The 24,347-nt window shown below is 33.5% G+C and overlaps 1 protein-coding gene across 9 annotated transcripts in view; it reads left to right on the forward strand.

The window, feature by feature from the left end:
• Positions 1-17,184, forward strand: part of LOC101889864 (phosphatidylinositol 3-kinase 2) — a 30,233-nt gene extending 13,049 nt beyond the window's left edge. For 4 of the 9 annotated variants that reach the window (XM_059123678.1, XM_059123676.1, XM_059123681.1 and 1 more), the window contains 7 exons: positions 5,098-5,577; positions 9,407-9,576; positions 9,647-9,899; positions 9,984-10,098; positions 14,548-14,689; positions 15,046-15,119; positions 16,959-17,184. In XM_059123678.1, coding sequence (XP_058979661.1) covers positions 5,098-5,577; positions 9,407-9,576; positions 9,647-9,899; positions 9,984-10,098; positions 14,548-14,689; positions 15,046-15,119; positions 16,959-17,157 — 1,433 coding nt within the window. In that variant the 3' untranslated portion in view covers positions 17,158-17,184. Of the gene's footprint in view, positions 1-4,081; positions 4,119-5,097; positions 5,578-9,406; positions 9,577-9,646; positions 9,900-9,983; positions 10,099-14,547; positions 14,690-15,045; positions 15,120-16,958 lie in introns of those variants that run through there. The other 5 variants (XM_059123679.1, XM_059123682.1, XM_059123680.1 and 2 more) reach the window with 3 other exon arrangements.
• Positions 17,185-24,347: the final 7,163 nt, after the last annotated feature.

Raw genomic sequence — 24,347 nt, forward strand, 5'->3', positions numbered from 1 at the left:
TGATATACTTCCCCGAATATCGTTGTTACGGAGTGCATATAACGGCTGCGGAGGACAAAAATAACAAATCGGAAGAAAAATATATATGGGAGCTATAGCTATATCTGAACCGATTTTCAAATTTTGAGATTCTTGTTTCTAGACTCATTTTGGTCGTAAGTGCCAAATTCCATCCCATTTGAGCTAATATTACAAGTTTGGTGCACAATGAAAGGCAAATCGGACGAAGATATATATATATATATATATGGAAGCTATATCCAAATCTGAACCGATCTCGATAAAATTTGGCAGAGGTATTACTGGGCTATATATGATGTATTTCCCCGAATCTCGTTGTTACGGAGTGCATATAACGGCTGCGGAGGACAAAAATAACAAATCGGATAAAAAATATATATGGGAACTATATCCAAATCTGAACCGATCTCGATAAAATTTGGCAAAGGTATTTCTGAGCTCTATTTGGTATATTTGCCCGAATATCGTTGTTACAGAGTGCATATAACGGCTTCGGAGGACAAAAATAACAAATCGGATGAAAAATATATATGGGAGCTATAGCTATATCTGAACCGATTTTCACCAAATTTGACACACTTTTTTCTAGGCTCAATTTGGTCGCATGTGCCAAATTTCATCCCATTTGGGTTTATATTACACGTTCGGTGCACAATAAAAGGCAAATCGGACGAAGATATATATGGGAGCTATATCCAAAACTAAACCGATCTCGATAAAATTTGGCAAAGATATTTCTGAGCTCTATTTGGTATATTTCCCCGAATATCGTTGTTAAAGAGTGCATATTAGGGCTGCGGAGGACAAAAATAACAAATCGGATTAACAATATGTATGGGAGCTATAGCTATATCTGAACCGATTTTCACCAAATTTGACACACTTTTTTCTAGGCTCAATTTGGTCGCATGTGCCAAATTTCATTCCATTTGGGTTTATATTACACGTTCGGTGCACAATAAAAGGCAAATCGGACGAAGATATATATGGGAGCTATATCCAAAACTAAACCGATCTCGATAAAATTTGGCAAAGATATTTCTGAGCTCTATTTGGTATATTTCCCCGAATATCGTTGTTAAAGAGTGCATATTAGGGCTGCGGAGGACAAAAATAACAAATCGGATTAAAAATATGTATGGGAGCTATAGCTATATCTGAACCGATTTTCACCAAATTTGACACACTTTTTTCTAGGCTCAATTTGGTCGCAAGTGCCAAATTTCATCCCATTTGAGCCGATATTACATGTTCGGTGCACAAAAAATGGCAAACCGGACGAAGATATATATGGGAGCTATATTCAAATCTGAACCGATCTTGATAATATTTGGGACATATATTTCTGTGCTGTATTTAATATATTTCTCCAAATATCGTTGTTATAGAGTGCATATTACGGTTGCGGAGGACAAAAATAACAAATCGGATTAACAATATATATGGGAGCTATAGCTATATCTGAACCGATTTTCACCAAATTTGGCGTACCTGTTTCTCGACTCAATTTGGTCGTAAGTGCTAAATTCCATCCCATTTAGGCTAATATTACACGTTTGGTGCATCGAAAAGACGGAACAAGTTCCTCTCTCTTCCACAAATTTTTGAAAATTTTCAAAAAAAGATTCCTCAGAATCCATTTATTTTAGGTATATGGTGCCTTTGGCAATATTGCAGATAAAAATACAAGGAAAATTTTTGTGGAAAATTTTAGAGCTCAAACCACTCGACAAAGGGGTCTTTTTGGTCCCTTGTTTAAAAGAGAGTTAAAAACTCCCTTTAAAAGGGATCATAGCAAGTCAAAATATTCTACAAAATGATTTGTCATAAAATTCTGCTATAGGTCCTAGAATACGTCATGGGTCTAAAATTTATCCGAACGCCAGGAATTCATAATTATTAAAAACACATTTTAGGGTTAAATCAGTAGTTTGTGTGAGTTTGTGCAGAAATCTCCAACAAAACATCATTTTAGAAGGGTGAAGACAAGGACAAAAATATTCTTCATCAAATTTTACTATAAGTCACCAGAGAAAAGAAATCTCTATTTCGTAAAGTTGACGTCTTATACCGAGGGTATTCCAAAAAAGTAGATCGATATAACCCATTTCCTGTACCAATGTTTCAATTCCTTTTTCTCAGCAATTTAGTGAAACATAGAACTTCAACTTCATCCCACTAGTTCCACTTCCAAGCGGGTAGTACATTGTGTAATATACATATGTGTAATTTCAATAACCGGCAATAACAATAACTACAACTTACTCTGTCACGCAAATGCAAACATTCACACACACACACAGACACCCATGTGCATACACTGTCAAGAGCTAAGCAAACTAAAACTTTACTCAACAACTAACACTAATAAAATATTGAACTACAACACTAATCTCTGTAAACAGACATATGTAGACGGACATAACTGGCAGCACCAACGTACATAGATATACATATGAACTTTAATTGATATATTGATATTGAATAAAACAATAGGATAGGTTAGGATAGTTCATTTATAATTAAACAAATGAATGGTGGTCCCTGAAAAAATAGTTTTTGAAAAGCCAATGACTTTCATAGGCCTTTCAAAAATATTTAAAACCCGAGATTGAAGATAGTCCTTGGAAAATATTTTCGCTAGTTTTCCTTAAAAGAATATTTTTAAAAAATTCACCCTTTCTTGAAAAAAATGTACATTTTTTTAAAAATTCACGATATCTTGATAAAGATGTGAAAACCCTACTAAACCGTTTTCTTAAATCAACGGATCTGATAACAAAATTCAAAGACATAATTTCTGTGGATTTAAAAAATTATTTTTTCCTAGGATTTTAGGAACCTTTGATTTTTAAAAAATATTTTTCAAGGATTATTAGAGTTAGGGATTGCAACTGCTGTCATTTCTAAGCCACTCTTCGGACAGCTGTTATTATTTAATTCCACTGACAGCTCATGATATTGTTTACAAGTGTACAAAAGCATTTTGGTGAGAATCTTCAGAAAAAAATTATTCGTGATGAAATTCAAGCGGGATATGGTGATTTCTTTATATTTGGCTGGAAAACCACAAGTGGCTAAGCCGGGAATGGGACAAAACAACCGCAGAGCAACATTCGGGCAGCGTGTGCGGTTTCATTTTCCCTTTGAAGGCCATAATTCGTGCCAAAGCTGACCAATTCGAACAAATCTAAACTTATTCTAAAATTTGATGCTATTTCCGACATTTTTTGCTTTCATTCAATAAAATTTAAAAAAATGTAAAAATTATCCCGTTTGACTTTGCCGCAGTTTTTTTTTAACTCATCCTGTATATTTTCAAAAATCTACGGTTCCTAAAATCTTTGGAAAAATAATTTTTGAAAATCCATGGAAATTATGTCCTTGAAAATATTTCTTTTGAAAATCTAACTGACTTCGTTAGCTCTTAAAATTTTTATAAAATAATTCTTGAAAAATGTTTCGTTTAATCCTAATCCTAGGGTATGCAAATTTTTGACTCTAGGATATGTAACTTCTTTGAAACAGACCGATGACAAATCCTTAGAAAAAATACTTTTTGAAAATCCATGGAAATTATGTCCTTGAAAATATTTCTTTTGAAAATCTGACTGACTTCGTTGGCTCTTAAACTTTTTATAGAATAATCCTTGAAAAATGTTTCGTTTAATCCTAATCCTAGGGTATGCAAATTTTTGACTCTAGGATATGTAACTTTGAAACGGACCTGTGACTAATCACATAAATAATTTTATTTACACTCCTAATTTTTTAACACCTCATCATTTTTTTTCAAAACCATAACAACAGTTGATAACACTTGAATAATCGTAATAATCTGCGTAGTGTTGATTACAAAATAAAAAATGAACTTCGAAATTTAAATTAATAACTGAAAGGTGTGTGTCCTTGTAAATGGTAATATTTTTGTGTGTGTGTAAATACATATGTATTTTTGTGTGTGTCTCTAATTCTATTTATCTACTGACTAACATCTAAAATTACTAAAATTCTCTTTGAAATAACAAAAAATAAAATTTAGCTTTTTAAAAAAATCAAACAACTTTTTCGCAAACAAGTTATACTTGTCGCTCCATGTAAGTTTGTTGTAATGAACGTCTTGAATAATTCATCACCATTCATAAGACACACATATACACATATATTACACGGAAAAGCATGGAAATTGATTGAAAAATCAAACAAAGTGGAAAAATATTTGAGTAAATTCGAGAAAATGAAAAAAATCCATTCTTGTTTGCATTTTTTCTCAATTTTGTATTTACACTAACACAAAGGCTATGGATCAGGGACAGGCAGAGAGAGTTGCACATTTATGTTCTCACAATGTTTTTACTCTCTGATTACATTGTTTTTAAACGGCATTCGTTGTGAGAGTGGAGAAAATTATGCTCAGCGAAGGCACGTGTGCCCACTCGTGTCTGTCCCTGCTATAGAGGATCTTAAATAGCTTTATTTTGTAAAACACAATTTTTAAAAATCAACAACAAAAAATTAAAATAATTGTTTTCTATTGGAATAATTGGAAAGTATTCAAAATTAAATACCTCAAGGTATGTACCACAAATTATTCTTTTTTTAATTAAATAATTATTTAAGTTCTTATTTGTTTAAAATAAAATTGGCTCTCATCTAAATTTCTATAAAAAAATCCAAAATAGGTACATCCCGAAACACTGTGTGAAACAAAATAAGGCCATTATGATCTTCCCTTGTCTATATCTCTCTGTCTCTCTTTATGCCTCTTCCTTATCATATATGTACTCTTCAAATTCTTAACCCAATGCTTTGAAATGCCCGGCTTTATAAATAACTAAATACTAAACTATTCAAAACTTGCATTTAACCTTTTTAAAATTCATGAATTCAAACTCAAGCATAACCCACACTTCCACACTTACACAACACCCATCCCACCCACTCACACCCCCACACACATGTAAATACACAAAATTGTATGCATTTCATAACCCTCTCTCTCTCTTTCACACACACTCTCTGAAAACCAAAACAAAACAAAAAACATATCAAAATTCAAAAAATACCAATCAACAGAACAACTCATTGCAGAGCGGTGCAGTGGCTTTACCGGTAATCCTTCAACCTCCACCACCAACACCACCGGCACGCTTCCACTGTCACCCATCCAGCATGAGTCTATGGATGCACCACAGCCTTTAGTTGATCGCAAGCCTTCTGTGTCGCTATTAAGATGGAACAACAACAACCACACCAACGGCAACAACAACAGCAACAGTAACATCACAACAAATATTCACAACTACCATCACTACCAGTCACCACTACCACCACCACCACCATCAGCAACAACAACAGCAACACCATCCCATAGAAGTAGTTTTAGAAAACCAATTGATAGCATTCAAATGACAGAGACCAACCGTCACAACAACAACGCCAACATCAACTACAACAAGACAAGCGGCTACAACACCACGCCAGGCTCCTCCACATTGCTACAACAACATCAGCAGGGGCTTGCGGGGTTATCTTCAACCGCTGCTGTTAGGCAAGGTTTGAAACTTTGGTTCCTGGCCCCCTTCCCCCCAACAAAATTCATTTTCTCTTTCTTTTTTTTTGGAATGCATTTTTCTTTCTTTCTATCTATTTTGTTTCTTTTTTCTTCCACCTTTCGCTATCACCACCAACACCACCATCCTTCATTCTTTCTCTCCATCAGGCGACCATAACATTTAATTCATTTTCTTCATTTAGAAACAACATCCTAATTGTCCTTGAAAAACATTTTCAAAAATTCACGTTTATGATAGTCTTTAGATTTTTTTTTTTTTTTGAAAAAAGTCTGGAAAAATACATTTGGCGAAATCTACTTTTGTTATTGTCCTTTAAAAAATAAAAAAACCTTTTTCCCATAGCCTTTAAAAAACTATTTTTTTAAATCCCCTTCCTTGAATATATTTTTAAAAGCCCTCGCTCGTGATAGTCTTTAGAAAATTATTTTTTTATATCCCCTTCTGTGATAGTACATGAAAAATTATTTTTTTAAGTCCCCTTCTATGAAAGTCCTTGAAAAAAATATTTTTAAAAATCCACCATGACGAAGGTCATTAAAAAAATTATTTTCAACAAATCCACGTTTGTGATAGTCCTTAAACAAATATAAAAAAAACCTGAAACTGAGAGTTCTTGAAAAATTATTTAAAAAAACAACCCTGTGATAGTCCTTGAACAAATATAAAAAAATATACCTGAATCTGATAGTCCTTCAAAAATTATTAAAAAAAATATCAACGTTATTAAAAAATTGATAAAAAAAAATTATTTTGAAAAAACGCTGACTGATAGTCATTGAAAAAAAAAAAATTAAAAAAAATGTCTGACTAAAATGCAGATTTTTTTGAAAGTCAATAATTCTGATAGTCCTTGAAAATTTTTTTAAATCTAAGAATCATTAATATTTTTTATACACTCAGCCTTATGGTCACAGAGAGGATATATAATTTGATCTGGCCAAAACGCGCCTGAAAAAAATATCGGTATTAGACCCTAGGTCTCTTTGGACCACATCCGTTTCACGATATTTGGAGTCGATCTAGAGGCATCCAACCGTCCGTCCGTTTACCTATCTTGCTGGTGGGCACGATAACTTACGAAGTGAGTATCCGATTTGGCCCAAAGTTGATACATCGCAATATTATTATCATATTTAGATGGATTTCGGTGAAGGGCAATATTGGTCCACTCCTTCTAGTACCTGCCCCACAAAAGTTCAAAATGTCCAAAGAAAATAATTTACCGTTTAGAGCGAGAAAAAATCGTCCAATTTTGCGCAAACTTAGAAAATCCCAAACATTTTATCAGATCCAGGTCAAGGCTAAAAATGGACAATATATACCTCCCTTACGAAGGGTCAAAATTTTGAATTAATATAATTCTTATTTAATATGAAATAAGAGTCCTATTCTGTTCAAATATCACATATTGCAATATTTCTACCAAGTCTAGGTCTGGTATGAATAACGGATAGAATGGACCACTGCTTGTGGTACCTCCCCCACAACGGGTCAAAATTTTGAATAACAAAAACGCTCATAAAACCTTATATAAGTAAGCGATTCTCTTTCAATTTCACATATCCCAATATTTTAACCAACTCAAGATTAGTTGTGAATATGGGATACATCGGTTCACTCCTTCTGGTCCCTCCCCTACAAAGAGGTCAACATTTCGAATAAACAAAATGCTCATAAAAGGGGAAATAAGCATCCAATTTTCGTAAAATTTCACGCATCTTAATATTAGTACCAACACAAGATCTGGTATGAATATGGCAGATATCGGTTTGCTTCTTCTGGGACCTTTCCCACAAAGGGTCAACATTTTGAATAATCGTGAAGCTTATAAAACGTGAAATAAATATCTCATCCTTTTCAAACTTCACGCATTCCAATATTTTTATCAGCGCAAGGTTTATTGTGAATATGAGATATTCCGGCCTACTTCTTCAAGTACCTTCCCCACAAAGGGGTCAAAATTTTGAATGAGTAAAATGTTCATAAAAAGCTAACTAAGTAACCGATTCTCTTTAAATTTTACATATCCCAATAATTTTACCAATACAAGATCTGGTGTGAAAATGGAATATGTCGGACCACTCCTTCTAGTACCTCCCCCACAACGGGTCCGAATTTTTGAATAACTATAAAGCACATATGAAGCGAATTTATCATCCGATTCTCTTCAAATTTCGCAGGTCTCAATATTTTTATTAAAATAACAACTGGCGTGGATGTGGAATATATCGGCCCAGTTCTTCTGGTACCTCCCCCACAAAGGGTCAAAATTTTGAATAACAAAAATGCCCATAAAATGCAAAATACGCATCCGATCCTCTTCGAATATCACACATGCCAATATTTTTACTTATGCAAGATCTGGTGTCAAGATGATAGATATGGGTGCACCCCTTCAAGTACCTTCCACATAAAGGGTAACAATTTTCAATACTTTTATCTCTCAAAACAAGTCCGGGAATCTTTTCTGATTTGGCATATCTAAATACACTTCTCTCATTTGCACATTCCAATATTTTTTTCTGTATTAGATAAATTGAGAATCTTGAACACTATATCTGGTACCCAACGCAGATTTCAGTATTTTCCAAAAAAAGTGAAATTATCCCATATCTCATATAAAGTGAAGGAAGTAGTCGATATAGCCCAAATGTGCGACACGTTGTAATATTTAAATCAGTCTTAGGTCAGATACGAAATGGACCATATTGGCCCACTCCCTCTGAACCTCTCCCAAAAAGGGTGGAAAGTTTAGATATTCATAATGGAGTTAAAATATATTTGAATTAACGAACACTTGTTGAGGGTATATATCTATCGCCAAATCCGATTGAGACTCTTTTAAGTTGTTTTTATAAAAATTTAGAATTTCTGGAAAAAAATCTAAGAGTCATTAATTTTTCTTAAATTCACTATTTCGATAGTTCCCCTAACGTGGTATCACCTCTGTAATAATATGACCCACTAGTTATTCCAATATCACTTCATATTTCCCCATTTCCAAATATCCCGAACACATCTTCCCCTCGGTCCTACATTTTCACTCAACTTCATTTAATCTCCAAAAACTCAAATCAAATACTCTCTCTCTCTCTTTTAATGGATTTTGTGTAATCCATTATCTCTGTAATAATATGGTCCACTCTCCATTCCAATATCACTTTATATTTCCCCATTCCCAAATATCTTCAGCACATCTTCCCCTTGGTCCTACATTTTCACACAACTTCATTTAATCTCCAAAAACTCAAATCAAATACTCTCTCTCTCTCTCTTTTTATGGATTTTGTATAATCCATTATCTTTTTAATAATATGGTCCACTCTCCATTCCAATATCATTTTTTATTTCCCCATTCCCGAATATCTTCAGCACATCTTCCCCCTCGTTTCTACATTTTCACTCATTCTTCATTAAATCTCCAAAAAAAAAAAAAAAAACTCAAACTAAAGATTCTCTCTCTCTCTTTCAATGGATTTTGTGTAAATTTCTACTAATCAAAGCTTGGCAAGCTTTTAGGCGCGCCTGAGATCCCTGTCTGTGAAACTAATCCAAGGATAATAGCTTTCTAAACCACCAATCCTTCATCCTCGAACTGACTAACACCTCAAACTCTATACAAAACTCAAACGGAACTGTGTGTGAAGAAAAAATCAATATTCATTCAACAAACAATTTTGACTTCAAATAGAGCTTTACTAGTTGGGCTTTTGTAAAATAGCTTTAAGCTTTAGATGTGAAATTTTTGTTATTTAAATAAAATCTTAAATACAATAATAATTATTTTTTATTTGTATTGGTTCTTATAGCTAGCTATGGCATAACTGGCAGCGGCTCGGCCATGGGTCCCAGCAATGGCCTCGTCTCCATGTCGTCGGGCGGTGTGCGCAGCGAACCCATATCATTGGCCACCCTGGATCGTGATTGTTTCATAATACCTGTACATAGTGTAGATCGTTTTCTGCCAGCTGGCATACCGGTGAGTTGTAGGATTTATATATTTTCAAGATTTATTAAAAGAATTTATTCGATTCGTGTTTCTCTTCCAGCTGCCACCATCCCCCGTCGATGGTAATTCAACGAAACCTTCCAGCCCCCTCAGTGTTCTGGAGGTATCCGATCCCAAATTATGCATTTTAGTTCATTTGATGAGTCCCCTCGAACCCATTGACCCGGTGCTTGAATCCCCCCTCGCCCATCCATTGCTGAAACAACGTTCAGTGGCCTCGGAACTTTTGACGGAAGTGCAACAGGCCAATACAGCGGTGGGTGGTATGCTATTGGCCAATATGGAGAAAATTTGTAAGAATGGAATATGGAGGGTGTTTTTTGTTGTTGTTGTGATTTAATGTGTTTTTCTTATTTTCCGTTTTCTTCTCCACTCAGCCGAATTTCCTTTTATTACCTATTATGTTATAAATACCACACAAACGGATCCTTCAAACTTTTATTCGGGCATAAGAGTCTCCTCGCTATCGAAATTTGAGCCAAAAAACTTAAGGTAAGTTTGGAGACCACACAAAGGATAAATGCACATGTATGTCAACATACATGGGGAGAAATTGAAGGAGGTGTCCTTGAAAAAAAAAAATCAAATAATCTTTCGGGGAAAATCGTAAAATATCTCTTGGGTAAAATTTAAGAAACCATTAATGATTTTCAAAGTGGGTGTGGGAAAAATGTCTATCTTATTTTCATAAAAACCATTACACCTAGGTATATGATTTATTCTGAGATTAATAGTGAAATTTTGTGTAGGATATTTCTTCTTTTGACAATTTCCACCTAAAACGAAATTTTATGTTACTTTCAGGCGTCAACTCGAAAAAAATCCAAGAAAAAATTTACCAAAAAAAGGGAATACTTTCGGTTTTTTTTGGGAACATTGATGCGAATATTTTTCCGAGATGTTTTGGAAATAGGGATTTAATTTCTGAGATTAATAGTGACATTTTGTGTAGAATATTTCTTCTTTTGACGCTTTCCGCCTAAAACGAAATTTTATGTTACTTTCAGGCGTCAACTCGAAAGAAGTCCATGAAAAAATTGGCCAAAAAAATAGGGAATACTTTCTGGATTTTTTTGGGAAACTTAATGCGAATATTTTTCCGAGATGTATTGGAAATAGAGATTTAATTCATTTGGTGACTTATAATGAAATTTGATGAGGAATATTTTTGTCTTTGGCGTCATACTTCTAAAATGATGCTTTGTTGGAGATTTTCACCTAAACGCAGTTAACTCCAAAAAATGTCAAGGAAACATTTGTCAAGAATTGATATTCTGATTTTTATGGGAACATTGATGCAAATATATTTTTGATATGCCGTGGAAATATAGATTTCTTTTCTTTGGAGACTCATAGCAAAATTTAATGAAGAACATTATTTTCTTTAACGTCATCCTTCAATAATAACGCTTTATTGGAGATTTTTGCCCAACTTCAAAAAAGAAATTGATCAAAAATTACGGAATATTTTGTTTTTTTCGGAAATATTGATGCTATTATTTTTCATATATGCAATGGAAGTAGAGATTTCTTATCTTTGGAGACTTATAATAAAATTTGATGAAGAATATTTTTGTCTTTGACATCATACTTCTAAAATAAAGATTTGTTGGAGATTTCGGCATGAATTCACAAAAAGTACGACGTCAACTCAAAAAAGAGTTCGAGGAGAAATAATTTTTTTTTTGGAAATTTGATGCTGATATTTTTCAGATATGCAATTGAAGTAGAGATTTCTTATCTTTGGAGACTTATAGTAAAATTTGATGAAGAATATTTTTATCCCTAAAGATATCCTTCTAAAATGGTGATTTGTTGGAGATTTTTGGAGAAACTCACACAAGAAATTGATAAAAAAAATGGGAACATATTGGTTTTATTTTGGAAACATTGATGTAGATATTTTTTCGAGAATTAATGGAAATATAGATTTTTTTTCTTTGGAGACTAATAGCAAAATTTGATGAAGAATATTATTGTCTTTGATGACATTCTTGTAAAACGATGCTTTGTTGGAGATTTGTGGAGAAACCCACAAAAGACATTGATAAAAAATGGGAACATTTTGATTTTTTTTTTTTTTTGAAGAATTTTTGCAGATATTTTTTTGGGAATTAATGGAAATAGAGATTTCCTCGCTTTGGAGACTTATAGTAAAATTTGCTAAATAATATTTTTGTCCTCAACATCATCCTTCTAAAATTATGCTTTGTTGGAGATTTTTGCAAAAACTCACAAAAGAAATTGATCAAAATATTAAGGAATATTTTCGTTTTTTTCGGGAATATTGATGCAAATATTTTTCAGATATGCAATGGAAGTAGAGATTTCTTATTTTTAGAGACTTATAGTAAAATTTGATGAAGAATATTTTTGCCTTTTATGTCATTCTTCTAAAATGAAGATTTGTTGGAGATTTCGGCATAAGCTCACTCAAAGTATGGCGTCAACTCAAAAAAGAGTTCGAGGAGAAATAATTTTTTTTTTGGAAATTTGATGCTGATATTTTTCAGATATGCAATTGAAGTAGAGATTTCTTATCTTTGGAGACTTATAGTAAAATTTGATGAAGAATATTTTTATCCCTAAAGATATCCTTCTAAAATGGTGATTTGTTGGAGATTTTTGGAGAAACTCACACAAGAAATTGATAAAAAAAAAATGGGAACATATTGGTTTTATTTTGGAAACATTGATGTAGATATTTTTTCGAGAATTAATGGAAATATAGTTTTTTTTTCTTTGGAGACTAATAGCAAAATTTGATGAAGAATATTATTGTCTTTGATGACATTCTTGTAAAACGATGCTTTGTTGGAGATTTGTGGAGAAACCCACAAAAGACATTGATAAAAAATGGGAACATTTTGATTTTTTTTCTTTTTCTTTTTTTTTTTTTTTTTGAAGAATTTTTGCAGATATTTTTTTCAAGAATAAATGGAAATAGTGATTTCCAAGCTTTGGAGACTTATAGCAAAATTTGATAAATAATATTTTTGTCCTCAACATCATCCTTCTAAAATTATGCTTTGTTGGAGATTTTTGCAAAAACTCACAAAAGAAATTGATCAAAATATTAAGGAATATTTTCGTTTTTTTCGGGAATATTGATGCAAATATTTTTCAGATATGCAATGGAAGTAGAGATTTCTTATGTTTTGGAGACTTATAGTAAAATTTGATGAAGAATATTTTTGCCTTTTATGTCATTCTTCTAAAATGAAGATTTGTTGGAGATTTTGGCATAAATTCACACAAAGTACGGCGTCAACTGGAAAAAAGTGAAAAGAAATCGTTAACAGAAAAATTGGGGAATATTTTCGTTATTTCTTTTGTTATGCAATGGAAGTAGAGATTTCTTATCTTTGGAGACTTATAGCAGAATTTGATGAAGAATATTTTTCTCTTTGGAATTATCCTTCTAAAATAATGTATTGTTGGAGATGTTGGCATAAACTCACGTAAAGTACGGTTGTAACCCTAAAAAGCGTTTTTATGAATTCCTGGCGTTTAGATACAATTTAGACTCTTGACATCTTCTAGGACCTATAGTAGAATTTTATGACCAATAATTTCGTGGAATATATTGACTTACTACAATGCCGTTTAAAGGGGGTTTTTAACCATATTAAAAAAGGACCAAAAAGATCCCTTTTTTTACTCGATTGGGTGAAATATTCCTCGTATTTTTATCTGTAATATTGCCGAAGGCACAATATACCTAAAATGGATTCTGAAGAAATCTAATTTCGAATGGATTCTGAAGAATCTAGTTTAGAAAATTTTCAAAAATTTGTCGAAGAGAAGGGAATTTGCCCGCTCTAATTAGGTTAATTTGCGATGTAAATTTTCCTAACGCTGATACATGTGGTTTTTCAGCTCTACTTTCATAATCTGCTGGATGTTCCCGGCAATTATTTTTTTTTTTTGGTTTGTGTTATATGTCCTTGGAAAAATATTGTTCCGTTAATCCTTCGAAAAAACATCATAAAAGTATAAACTTTTGAAAGAGTGTAAAATACTCCCGAGCGATAGTTCTCGAAGAGCGCGAGTTTTAAGAGAAGTTTAATCTCTACTCCTTTATTTTATGAGTGACTGCTCACGAGTACTCCTGTTTTAAAAATAAGAGCGGGAGTTCGAATTGAGGTTGGAAAATGCTTAAAAATCCTTGATTATTCGCCGCATTCAAATATATTCCTGAAAATCCTGAAATATTTCGTTTGCATCTTGGAAATGCTCGAAAACTGTTTTTTATAAAATATTCTCCCATTCGTCCCTGAAAAAAATCCTTTCGAAAATGCTTCAAGGATTATTTTCTCACAGTACATCATCATGAATGCATTCCGGTGACAGAGTTTACAAACAAATTGTGCGTTTATCTTCCACTCTACGACCACTGATACATTCACCCTCTCACTCTCTGACTGACTGGCAGGCAAGTTCATAGATCTGAGATAATAATTGTTGGATTGGTTCCAGAAAAACAAATTTGTGGCATACTTGCCAACAGATTGGATTCCTTTGGTAAAGGATATCCTTTGGCGGAACTTGGTGGATGTATGTTTGTGTATCCCACACACACACATACAAATTGATCACGGCTAGTTTTATTCATTCCATGATTTATTTGTGTCACATCTCAATATTTTTTATCACATTCGCCACGGTTCGTTGCCTCCACTCTGCTGCTGTTGCTGCCGATGACATTCCAAATGAATTGTAAGTAGCCGCACCGAATTGCAACAGAGTTGGGAACAATGAAACTGGGTGCTGGCTTATGGCTTTTTGTTGGTCAATATTTTTCCTGGCTAATTTATTTCGACCATTGTATGTTGACAAGGATATTAGTTTGGTTTTTTCATGCCCACTTTTTTGTGTTTAATTCGTTTTCGTTTTCTTTTTCTGCTCTTCTTCCTTTTTTTTTTTGGATTTGAATTTTAGATACACTGCCGCTCATACCTTAGATTTATACAGTGAAGTGGCTGCCATATGTCGTCCGCCATTGCAGTTGGCCCCCAGTGAAAGTGGCAGCTTTAAGAAGACACAAACTCCGGCCACCGGTTATATCATTTCAGTATTTAAGGTAAGTTTGTCGGTGCGATTAGTTTGTCCTTGTTGGCTGGCTGCATGTGTCTTCAGCAGACATAGTCTATCTATTATGTAGCACCCCACATCCATCCTCCATCCTCCTGCTCTGCATGTCTACACCACTCACTGTTCATTAATGTCCTGTAGCGAACTTATATCGCTGAGACTCATGTTATATTTAAATTGTAATTTAAGAAATTTTGCCACTATTTTTTGTGTGTTGCTGCTGTTGTTATTATCCTGCCTGATGCTTATCCTTGTTGTTATTGCCATGTTAGCTGTCTTGTCATTTGTTTTGACGTTAGTCTAATAAACAACACAAAAAAACGTGTTTTTTATTTTTCATTAAAGGTCTTCGAAGGCGACGATGGTGAACGCTTTGAAAAGAATTGGCTGTATTGGACGGGTGCTAGAATGTTATACAGGTGGGTATCAACAAAATAAAAAACAGCTGATTGGTGTTTTTTTTTCTTGTTAGTGTCAGTTGACAGATAGGCGGATATGACAACATACCGGATATTAGTTGTCTATGTCTATGAAGACTTTGTCATTTAAGGATATTTGACTAAAATTAGCCGAATCATCTAAGGAAGATGTTTGTCCATGGCTGGAAATCATAATTGACTGAAGCCAAAGAATAGACTAAAGTCAACAATATCGGACAGTTGTCAACAATAATCGACAGAAATCATTAATTGACTGGAGTCAATATTTGACTGGAGTCAATAATTGACAGGAGTCAATAATTAACAGGAGTCAATAATTGACTGGAGTCAATATTTTTCTGGAATCAATAATTGACAGAAGTCAATAATTGACAGGAGTCAATATTTGACAGGAGTCAATAATTGACAGGAGTCAATAATGTCTATAGTCTATAATTGACCGGAGTCAATAATTGAATGGAGTCAATAATTGACCGGAGTCAATAATTGACAAGAGACAATAATTGACAGGAGTTAGTAATGGACAGGAGTCAATAATTGACAGGAGTCAATAATTGACAGGAGTCAATAATTGAAATGAGTCAATAATTGACATGAGTCAATAATTGACATGAGTCAATAATTCACTAGAGTCAATAATTGACCGGAGTAACTTCTTAAGTCAATCATTGACTATGAATTCGGTAATTGACTCTGAAGTCAATAATTAATTCTGAAGTCAATAGTTGACTTTGGGGTCAAAAATAGGCTGTCAAGTAAAAAATTGGCTCTGAAGTCAAAAATTAACTCTGGAATCAATAATTGATTCTGAAGTCAATGATTGACTTTGAACTCAATAATTGACTCTGGAGTCAATAATTGACTCTGGTGTCAATAATTGACTCTGGTGTAAATAATTGACTCACAAGTCAATAATTGACTCTGAGGTCAATAATTTACTCTGAAGTCACTAATTGACTCTGAAGTCAAAAATTGACTTTAAACTCAATAATTGATTCTACAGTCAATAATTGACTCTTAAGTCAATAATTGACTCTTAAGTCAATAATTGACTCTGAAGTCAATATCTGACTCTAAGATCAATAGTTGACTTTAGAGACAATAATTTATTCTAAAGGGAATAACTGACTAGGTAGTCAAAAATTGACTCTGAAGTCAAAAATTTACTCTGGAGTCAATAATTCACAATGGAGTCAAACTTGACTCTGAAGTCAATAATTGACTATGAAGTCAATAATTGACTCTAAAGTCAAAAAATTACGTTGAACTCAATAGTTGCCTCTGAAATCAATAATTGACTCTAAAGACAATAATTGATTCTAAAGACAATAACTGATTCTGGAGTCAATAATTGACTCTGAAGTCAATAGTTAAGTGTGGAGTCAAAAATAAATTCTCAAGTATAAAATTGGCTCTGAAGTCAAAAATTAATTCGGGAGTTAATAATTTACTCTGGATGATCTGATTTTGATGTCAAAAATTGACTCTGAAGTCAATAACTGATTCTGATGTCACAAATTGACTCTCGAGACAATAACTGAGTCGGAATTCAATGCATGTACTGAAGGCAATAACAGGCCTCAAATACTGACTCCAATCGCATTTCGCTTCCAGTCTATTATTGACTGAAGTCTCCTACTCTATTTTATAGCCAAAGGGAATGATCTGAAATTTCTTTTAGAAATCCTCTTGTATTGGTTTCTTCCGATAAAATGTAATCCTTAAGAACTTTTTTTAGATCCTTTTTCTTTCCTCCACCTTATTTGCATAGTTGTGTGCTGTTGCCTTTACTTTTGTTTCCTTTCGTGTCTTTTACAGATATCTACCACGTACTGCCGGCTTACGGCGCATATCTTTGCATAAAAGCACTTCCCAACGTGGCGATAAAATGTACCTGCTTATCTGTGAGTGTGCCGAACTTCTAAAGGACATAAATGCTGCTGCCGTTTTAATACCTGCCCTGAGAGCTCGCCTGTGTGGCTATACGGGGTTATATAGGCCAATACAGGCGTTTTAGTTAGGCAAGAAGAAAAAAAAACCAAAATCAGAAAAAAACACTCACACAAAAAAATGGAAAAGAAATTGGAACAACGATTCAGAAAAGCAAAAAAAAGCTTAAATGGCACAAAAAAGAGGGCCAATGGAACAAAACAAAAAAAATTATGGGTGATACATAGAAAACCAAATAAAAATCCAACAACAAATAGAGTAAAATATTGATTTTTGGTAAAGTGATTTTCGTTTTTTTATTTTTGGTTTCATTCTAGGAATGGGGGGATAAGGAAGGGGTGGTGGTGTTCTAAAGATTATGGTTATGTTTTTTTTTCATTTCATAATTTATTTAAGATTCCATAGAAGTTGTGGTAGAAAGTTTATTTTATGATTTCATGGAAAATGGGATGAAAGTTAAATTTAGAGGCACATTTGATTAAATTTAGCCTTAAGTTTTTGATTTTTTTTCCAAAACAAAGTCCAAAGCTACAAACCTACATATGTATGTAGTTGTAATACAAACTCAACATATTAGTGATATTCAAAATCTCTTCCAATTTAATATTAACAAAGACACACACGCAGAGTAATTTAAAAACACAGAGTAAATTAAATAATAAATCTAGAACTTATGAAATGCAAATATCCTATAGGACCATATTCAGTGAATACAAAAACAACCACAAAACTCACAACAACAATTATTTAAAATAAAATATCCAAAAATAAAAAAATAAAACAAAATTAAGAAATTTTATGAAATTTTATTAACAACACCTTTTTTTGTGACCAAAGTCAAATTAAGCTTGTACAAAAAAAAAAAAACTAAAATAAATAAATGCAGCAATAATTAAAAAAAAAATAAAAAAAATAAACAATTTTTTTCTCTAGGCTAAACAAGAAATTTAAACTTCAAAGCAATGCCAGCAAAAAATCCCTGAAAAAAAGCTTTTTTACATAAAAATAAAACTAAATTGAATTTAACAAAAATTATAATAATTCACAATGGCACCCTCTCAAAGAAGGAGGCTACTCTCCATTGAGAAAAACAAACAACAACAAACAATCAAGCCTACCAACCAAACAACCGAACCGAAGAGAAGAGAATAAACCAATGAATCAATCATTAAGTGCTAAATTATACAACAATAAAGACACAAAGGATACAAAGAAAAAAATAAAACAACAACAACAAAAAGAAAAACCATAGCCATATTGCATGTGATTTTAATATATTCATACGATACAATTCTCCCACGCTCGCCTCCTTTCCCGCTCTTTGGCTGTCACTTTAATGCAGATGTTTATTTTAATTCAGAGAATAAATAATGCCTTTAACCCTTGAAGGGGCGGATAAGTTTAAGTTTATCAGATGCTAAGGGGTTGGAAAATGATTTATATACAATTTTTAAAAATGTCCTGCAAACAAGGATGCCTCAAAGCTATCAGGTCTTCTATAAAGAATATCTCCATGTTTTCATGAAGAAGGCCTCTAGATCTGTTTCGTAAAAGAGCCAAGGATAATCGATGAAGATGACCTACAGATGTTTTAGGAAAAAAGGCATCCACGGAGGCTCCTATAAATAAGACCTCTAGGGGTTCTGTTAAGAAAAACTATAGGTCTTCTATTAAGACCTCTAGGTTTTCTCTTAAGAAAGACTATAGGTCTCGTATGAATACCTCCAGATCTTCTATGAGGTAGTCTTCTATGGCGAAGACCTTAAGGTCTTCTATGGCGAAGACCTTAAGGTCTTCTATAGTGAAGAACTCCAGGTCTTCTATGAAGAAGACCTCCAGGTCTCCTATGAAGAAGACTTCCAGGTCTTCTATAAAAAAGACCTCCAAGTCTTCAATGGCGAAGACCACCAGCTCTTCTATAAAGAAGACCTCCAGATTTCTATAAAGGAGACCTTCAGGTCTTTTATATAGAAAACCTACAGGTTTTATATAAAGCAGACCTACCGGTCTTCTATAAAGGTCTTCTATAGAGAAGACCTACAGGTCTTCTATAGAGAAGACCTTCAGGTCTTCTAAAGAGATGACTTTCAGGTCTTCTATAGAGAAGACCTTCAGGTCTTCTAAAGAGATGACTTTCAGGTTTTCTATAGAGAAGACCTCCAGGTCTTCTATGCCGAAGACCTCAAGGTCTTGTATGGAGAACACCTCCAGGTCTTCTATGAAGAAGACCTCCCGGTCTTTTATGAAGGAGGCCTCCAGGTCTTCTACGAAGGAGACCTCCGGGTCTCTTCTATGAAGAAGTCTTTCAGGTCTTCTATGGGGAAGATCTACATGTCTTTTGTGGCGAAGACCTCCAGGTCTTCTGTGGCGAAGATCTATAGGTCTTCTGTGCGAAGACCTCCCGGTCTTTTACGAAGGAGGCCTCCAAGTCTTCTACGAAGGAGACATCCGGGTCTCTCCTATGAAGAAGTCTTTCAGGTCTTCTATGGAGAAGACCTCCAGGTTTCTATGGAGAAGACCTCCAGGTCTTCTATGGAGAAGACCTCCAGGTCTTCTATGGAGAAGACCTCCAGGTCTTCTATGGAGAAGACCTCCAGGTCTTCTATGGAGAAGACCTCCAGGTCTTCTATGGTGAAGACCTCCAGGTTTTCTTTGAAGAAGACATCCAGGTCTTCTATGGTGAAGACCTCCAGGTCTTCTATGGTGAAGACCTCCAGGTCTTCTATGGTGAAGACCTCCAGGTCTTCTATGGTGAAGACCTCCAGGTCTTCTATGGCGATGACTCCTAGTTCTCCAGGTCTTCTTCTATGAAGAAGACCTCAAGGATATTCTTTCATGAAGAAGACCTCCAGGTCTTCTATGGAGAAGCCCCCGTGTCTTCTTCCAGGAGCAGACCTCCAGGTCTTATTCTATGGAGAAGACCCCAGGTCTTCTTCTGTGGAGAAGACCTCTAAGTCTTCTTCTATAGAGTTCTTCTGGTCGGTCTTCTATGAAGAAGTTCACTAGGTCAGTCGTCTATGGAGTAAATCTCCATGGCGAAAACCTCTTGGTCTTCTATGGCAAAGACCAGCAGGTCTTCTATGATCATGTATCATGGAAGATCTGGTGCTCATCTCGCTCATTTCGAGGAGATTATGGGCATGTTTTTTTCTAAAGGCGATCATCAGTGATATCTTCGCATTATGTTTGGGGACGTCTTATAACAATCTTACAAAAGATTTCTAATACTCGTAAATCTTCTCATAGATGACTTGATTTTTCTCGTAGGATTTCTCTTGATATTATATTGGAAGATTCCTTCATATTCTCTTGGAATTTTTTTAAACCTTCTTTTGGAAGATCTCTCGAAATTCTCTTGGAATTTCTCTCCTCCTTTTTTTGGTTTTAATTCTCAATCAAAACCTATATTTCTCACTATTTATTGTCAGAGATATCTGCAGATCTATTTAGTGGAGATCGGTGGAGATACTCGATCGTCTCATAAGAGACATTTTCTTTGGTTATTTCTAGATTTGCTCCTGAGAAGATATAAAGATCTATCTACAGAAGATCATTATATCTTCATGAAGGATCTGTCTCTCCCTCTACTCACAAATAATTTGAAGATTTTTTATCATTTCAATCTTGTCAAACATAAAGTATCGATTTTAATAAAAATATCTATATTTTGATGACAAGTTGATATTTGAATGGAAAACCCCTTAAAAAGTCTACCAAACACCTTTTCTCTCAGATAAGTTGATCTTCTAAAAGAACTTCAAATGACACTCTCAAAAAATGTCTTTGTTATCCTCATGGAGAGTCTAAGAATTCCATAGAAGGTCTGTGTACATGGATCTTTTTTCCTTCGGAGCCTTTCGGTCTTCTGTATAAAAACCTATTCCTTTAAGGGTTAACATCACCAACAACAGCAACAGTTATAAAAATTAACATAAAACTCAAAGGAGAAAAACAAAACAAACATAAATAAAATAAACACATCAAAGCCAACATAAATTTATTTCTTTGTGAGTAAAGAGAGAGTAAAGAGAGCAACATTAAATGGTGGAAATATGAATTTAAGGGGCGTCTGGAAAAACTATCTGGTGGCATATTAGGTGGCTTTAAGATGGAATAAAAAAGGTTATAAAATGCTGAAATTTACCATTGATTGATCTTACGAGTTTTTCTCTATATCTGTTTTTTGAAATTGACACCTCTTCTAAAATGGGTAAAGGAGTCGGCAAAGGAGGTAAACAAAATATTATAAATTTCTATGAATACTCAAAAAACTGCTGTGATACTAAATATTATTCACACAAATATGTTTAAATAACAACAATGCAAATTGAAAACAATTTTATTTCACAAGTCAATATTCAATTAAGCTATTCTTTTCAGTAAGATAGGATGAGGATCCATTCAATAATTCCACTTTAGCTTTTTCCCAATATGGTAATATCCAAAAAATTCATTGTTTTAATTTTTTTTGTAATTTTTATAACTTCCATAACTTCCGTAATATTATATTTTTGGATTAAGGCTTGTGAAATGAATTTAGTTTTTTTGTTTGCTAAGGAAGCAAAAAATCGTAGAGATAATTAATTAAAGACCATTTTAAGCACCTCTGTAATTTACAACTTTTTAAAGAATAAATACAAATTATGCTTATTTAAAAAAATAGATTAAATAATTCAGCAAATAAGAAAAAATTGCAAATAATAATGCAACAAATTGAAAAATAGATAAAAATATAAATAAATATAAATAAATTAAAAAATAAATTAATTAAATATAATTATTTACACACACACACTTTACACAATCATATGTACTTCAAATTGAAGCATACTCTAAAATATTAGAATTATAACCTGAAAAAATCCTAAACCTCAATCGAAAAAGTAAGCAGCAAAAAAGGTAATACAAAATAGTTTTTCATTTATTTAATAAAATTATGAATAAATAAAAAATTAATAAAAAAATCGGCGCCTGTGTGTAGTTATGTATATACGTATGAAATTCTAAGAGAGCGTACCAGAAATATGAAATAAAATAATAATGATAATAATAAAAATAATAATAATAACAAAATTAAACAATATAGTATTTAAAATAGAGCATCGTCTAATAAGAACTTTATTTTAATTGCCACTAGAAAAATATAAAAAAGTACACTAATCTAACAAATCAATTACTTAATAAGCTTAAAATTAAATGAAAATAATAAAAAACCAAAATAATGCCTATGAAAATTAATGAATACCAATTGTTTTCTTTGAAGATTCTGCTTTTGATTGAGTGATAAGACGATTTTGAAAGTTTTAGTAGTTTTCATATTTGTTTATTTTCTCGAAAGAGTTCTGCTTCGTATTGGTCGATATGTTTGTTTTGAAGAGCTGCCATCTAGTTTTCATATTTTTACATGTTTTCCCTTAACGTACTTCCTGATAACTTCAACATTACGCTCTCAATTGTTTTTCCAAATTATTGTCACTCTCTCGATTATTTAAGGAGATGAGCAATGATCAGAAAAAGCTCATTTGGTGGTAAAAATAGAGCTCAAAAAACTAGAGAGAGTTTCACTCTCTACTCGTATTTGAGTGGAAGTAATCCTGTGATTAACAACCAGGAGTACTCTCGAGGAGTTTCACATAAAACAAAAGGGTAAAAAGTAAACTTCCTACTCTCGGGAATTTTTCACTCACGAGCAAATTGGAGCTTTGAATACAAATAATCGAGGGCCAAACACACTTCTTACCAACACTTTTTGAATAGAGAATTGCGTAGAGGAGATTTTTACTATAGTAAGCTCTCAAGGGATGTTTATATCCTACACCACATAGTGGTAAGGGTATTATTTGTTTGTAACATGGAAAATGAATCGAGATAGGTCCATAGTTACTTTTGAAGATCTTCATAGAATCAATTTCTGAGTCGATTTATGCATGTCAGTCCGTCCGTCCGCCCATGTATTTTTGTGAACAAAGTGCAGGTCGCATTTTTTATACGACTGATATGAAATTTTATAAACAATATTTGTTTGGCCCAAGGACGAAACCTATTGAAATTAGTGAGAATTGGTTCAAATTTGCATATAGCTCCTATATATATCTTTAACCAATTTTTAACCGATTTTTATCAAATTTGGAGAAAATAAGATCAGATATAGCTATAGCTTCCATATATATGTTTCATCCGATTTGGTGTTTAAGACCCTCATATTCGTAATATGCATCCCACAAGAATGATATTTGGTAACAGATATCAGATATAGCCCAGAAATACCTCTGCCAAATTGTATCAAGATCGGTTCAGATTTGCATATAGCTCCCATATATATATTCAACCTATTTCGGGTTAATTGTGCACAAAACGGCCAATATCAGTCCGAATGACCTGAATTTGGGTACATCTGACCGAATTCAGTCTAGAAGGAAGTACATCAAATTTGGAGATTGGCTCGGATATATCTTTAGCTCCCATGTATATGTTTCATCCGATGATAATTGGTACCAGATTTCAGATACATCCCAGAAATGCCTCTGCCAAATTGTATCAAGATCGGTTGGATATAGCTCCCATATATATATTCAACCGATTTCGGGTTTATTGTGCACCAAATGACCAATATCAGCCTAAATGACCTGCATTTTGGCACATCCGACCGAATTCAGTCTAGAAGCAAGTACATCAAATTTGGTTAAGTTATAGCTTTAGCTCCCATATATGTTTAATCCGATTTGGTTTTTAAGCCCCTCACATTCGAAATATGCATTTGACAACAATAATATTTGGTAGCAGATATCTTATAGAGCTCGGAAATGCCTTTATCAAATTTTATCGAGATCGGTCATGATTTGGATATATCCTTATTCCGATTTCAGGCTCCGATATATGTTTATTTTTATACCCTCCACCGTCTGTCCGTCTGTAAAAATCACTCTAGCTTCCGAACGAAATGAAGTAGGTTGATAAAATTTTACTCAAATATTTATTATTTATGCAGGTCTTTTGGTATTAAAAATGGGCCATATAGGTCCACGTTTTGGTACAGCTCCCATATAATGGTACCTCCCTATTTTCGGTGTTCTGGTGATTGAATCGACATTATTCACCGGTAATGTTTCAAATTTCGTATCTAAAGTTCGTAATAGATATTACAGCCTCTGGTAGAAAATTGTCTGTGCAGGTACAGGTCTTCGTACAGCCCCCCTTATATTGGTAAACCCTCCCTACCCTTCGGTATTTTTATGATTTAAACTACATTATTCACCG

The sequence above is a fragment of the Musca domestica genome, unplaced genomic scaffold, assembly GCF_030504385.1.
Source record: "Musca domestica strain aabys unplaced genomic scaffold, Musca_domestica.polishedcontigs.V.1.1 25, whole genome shotgun sequence".
In the NCBI taxonomy this organism is placed as follows: Eukaryota; Metazoa; Arthropoda; class Insecta; order Diptera; family Muscidae; genus Musca; species Musca domestica.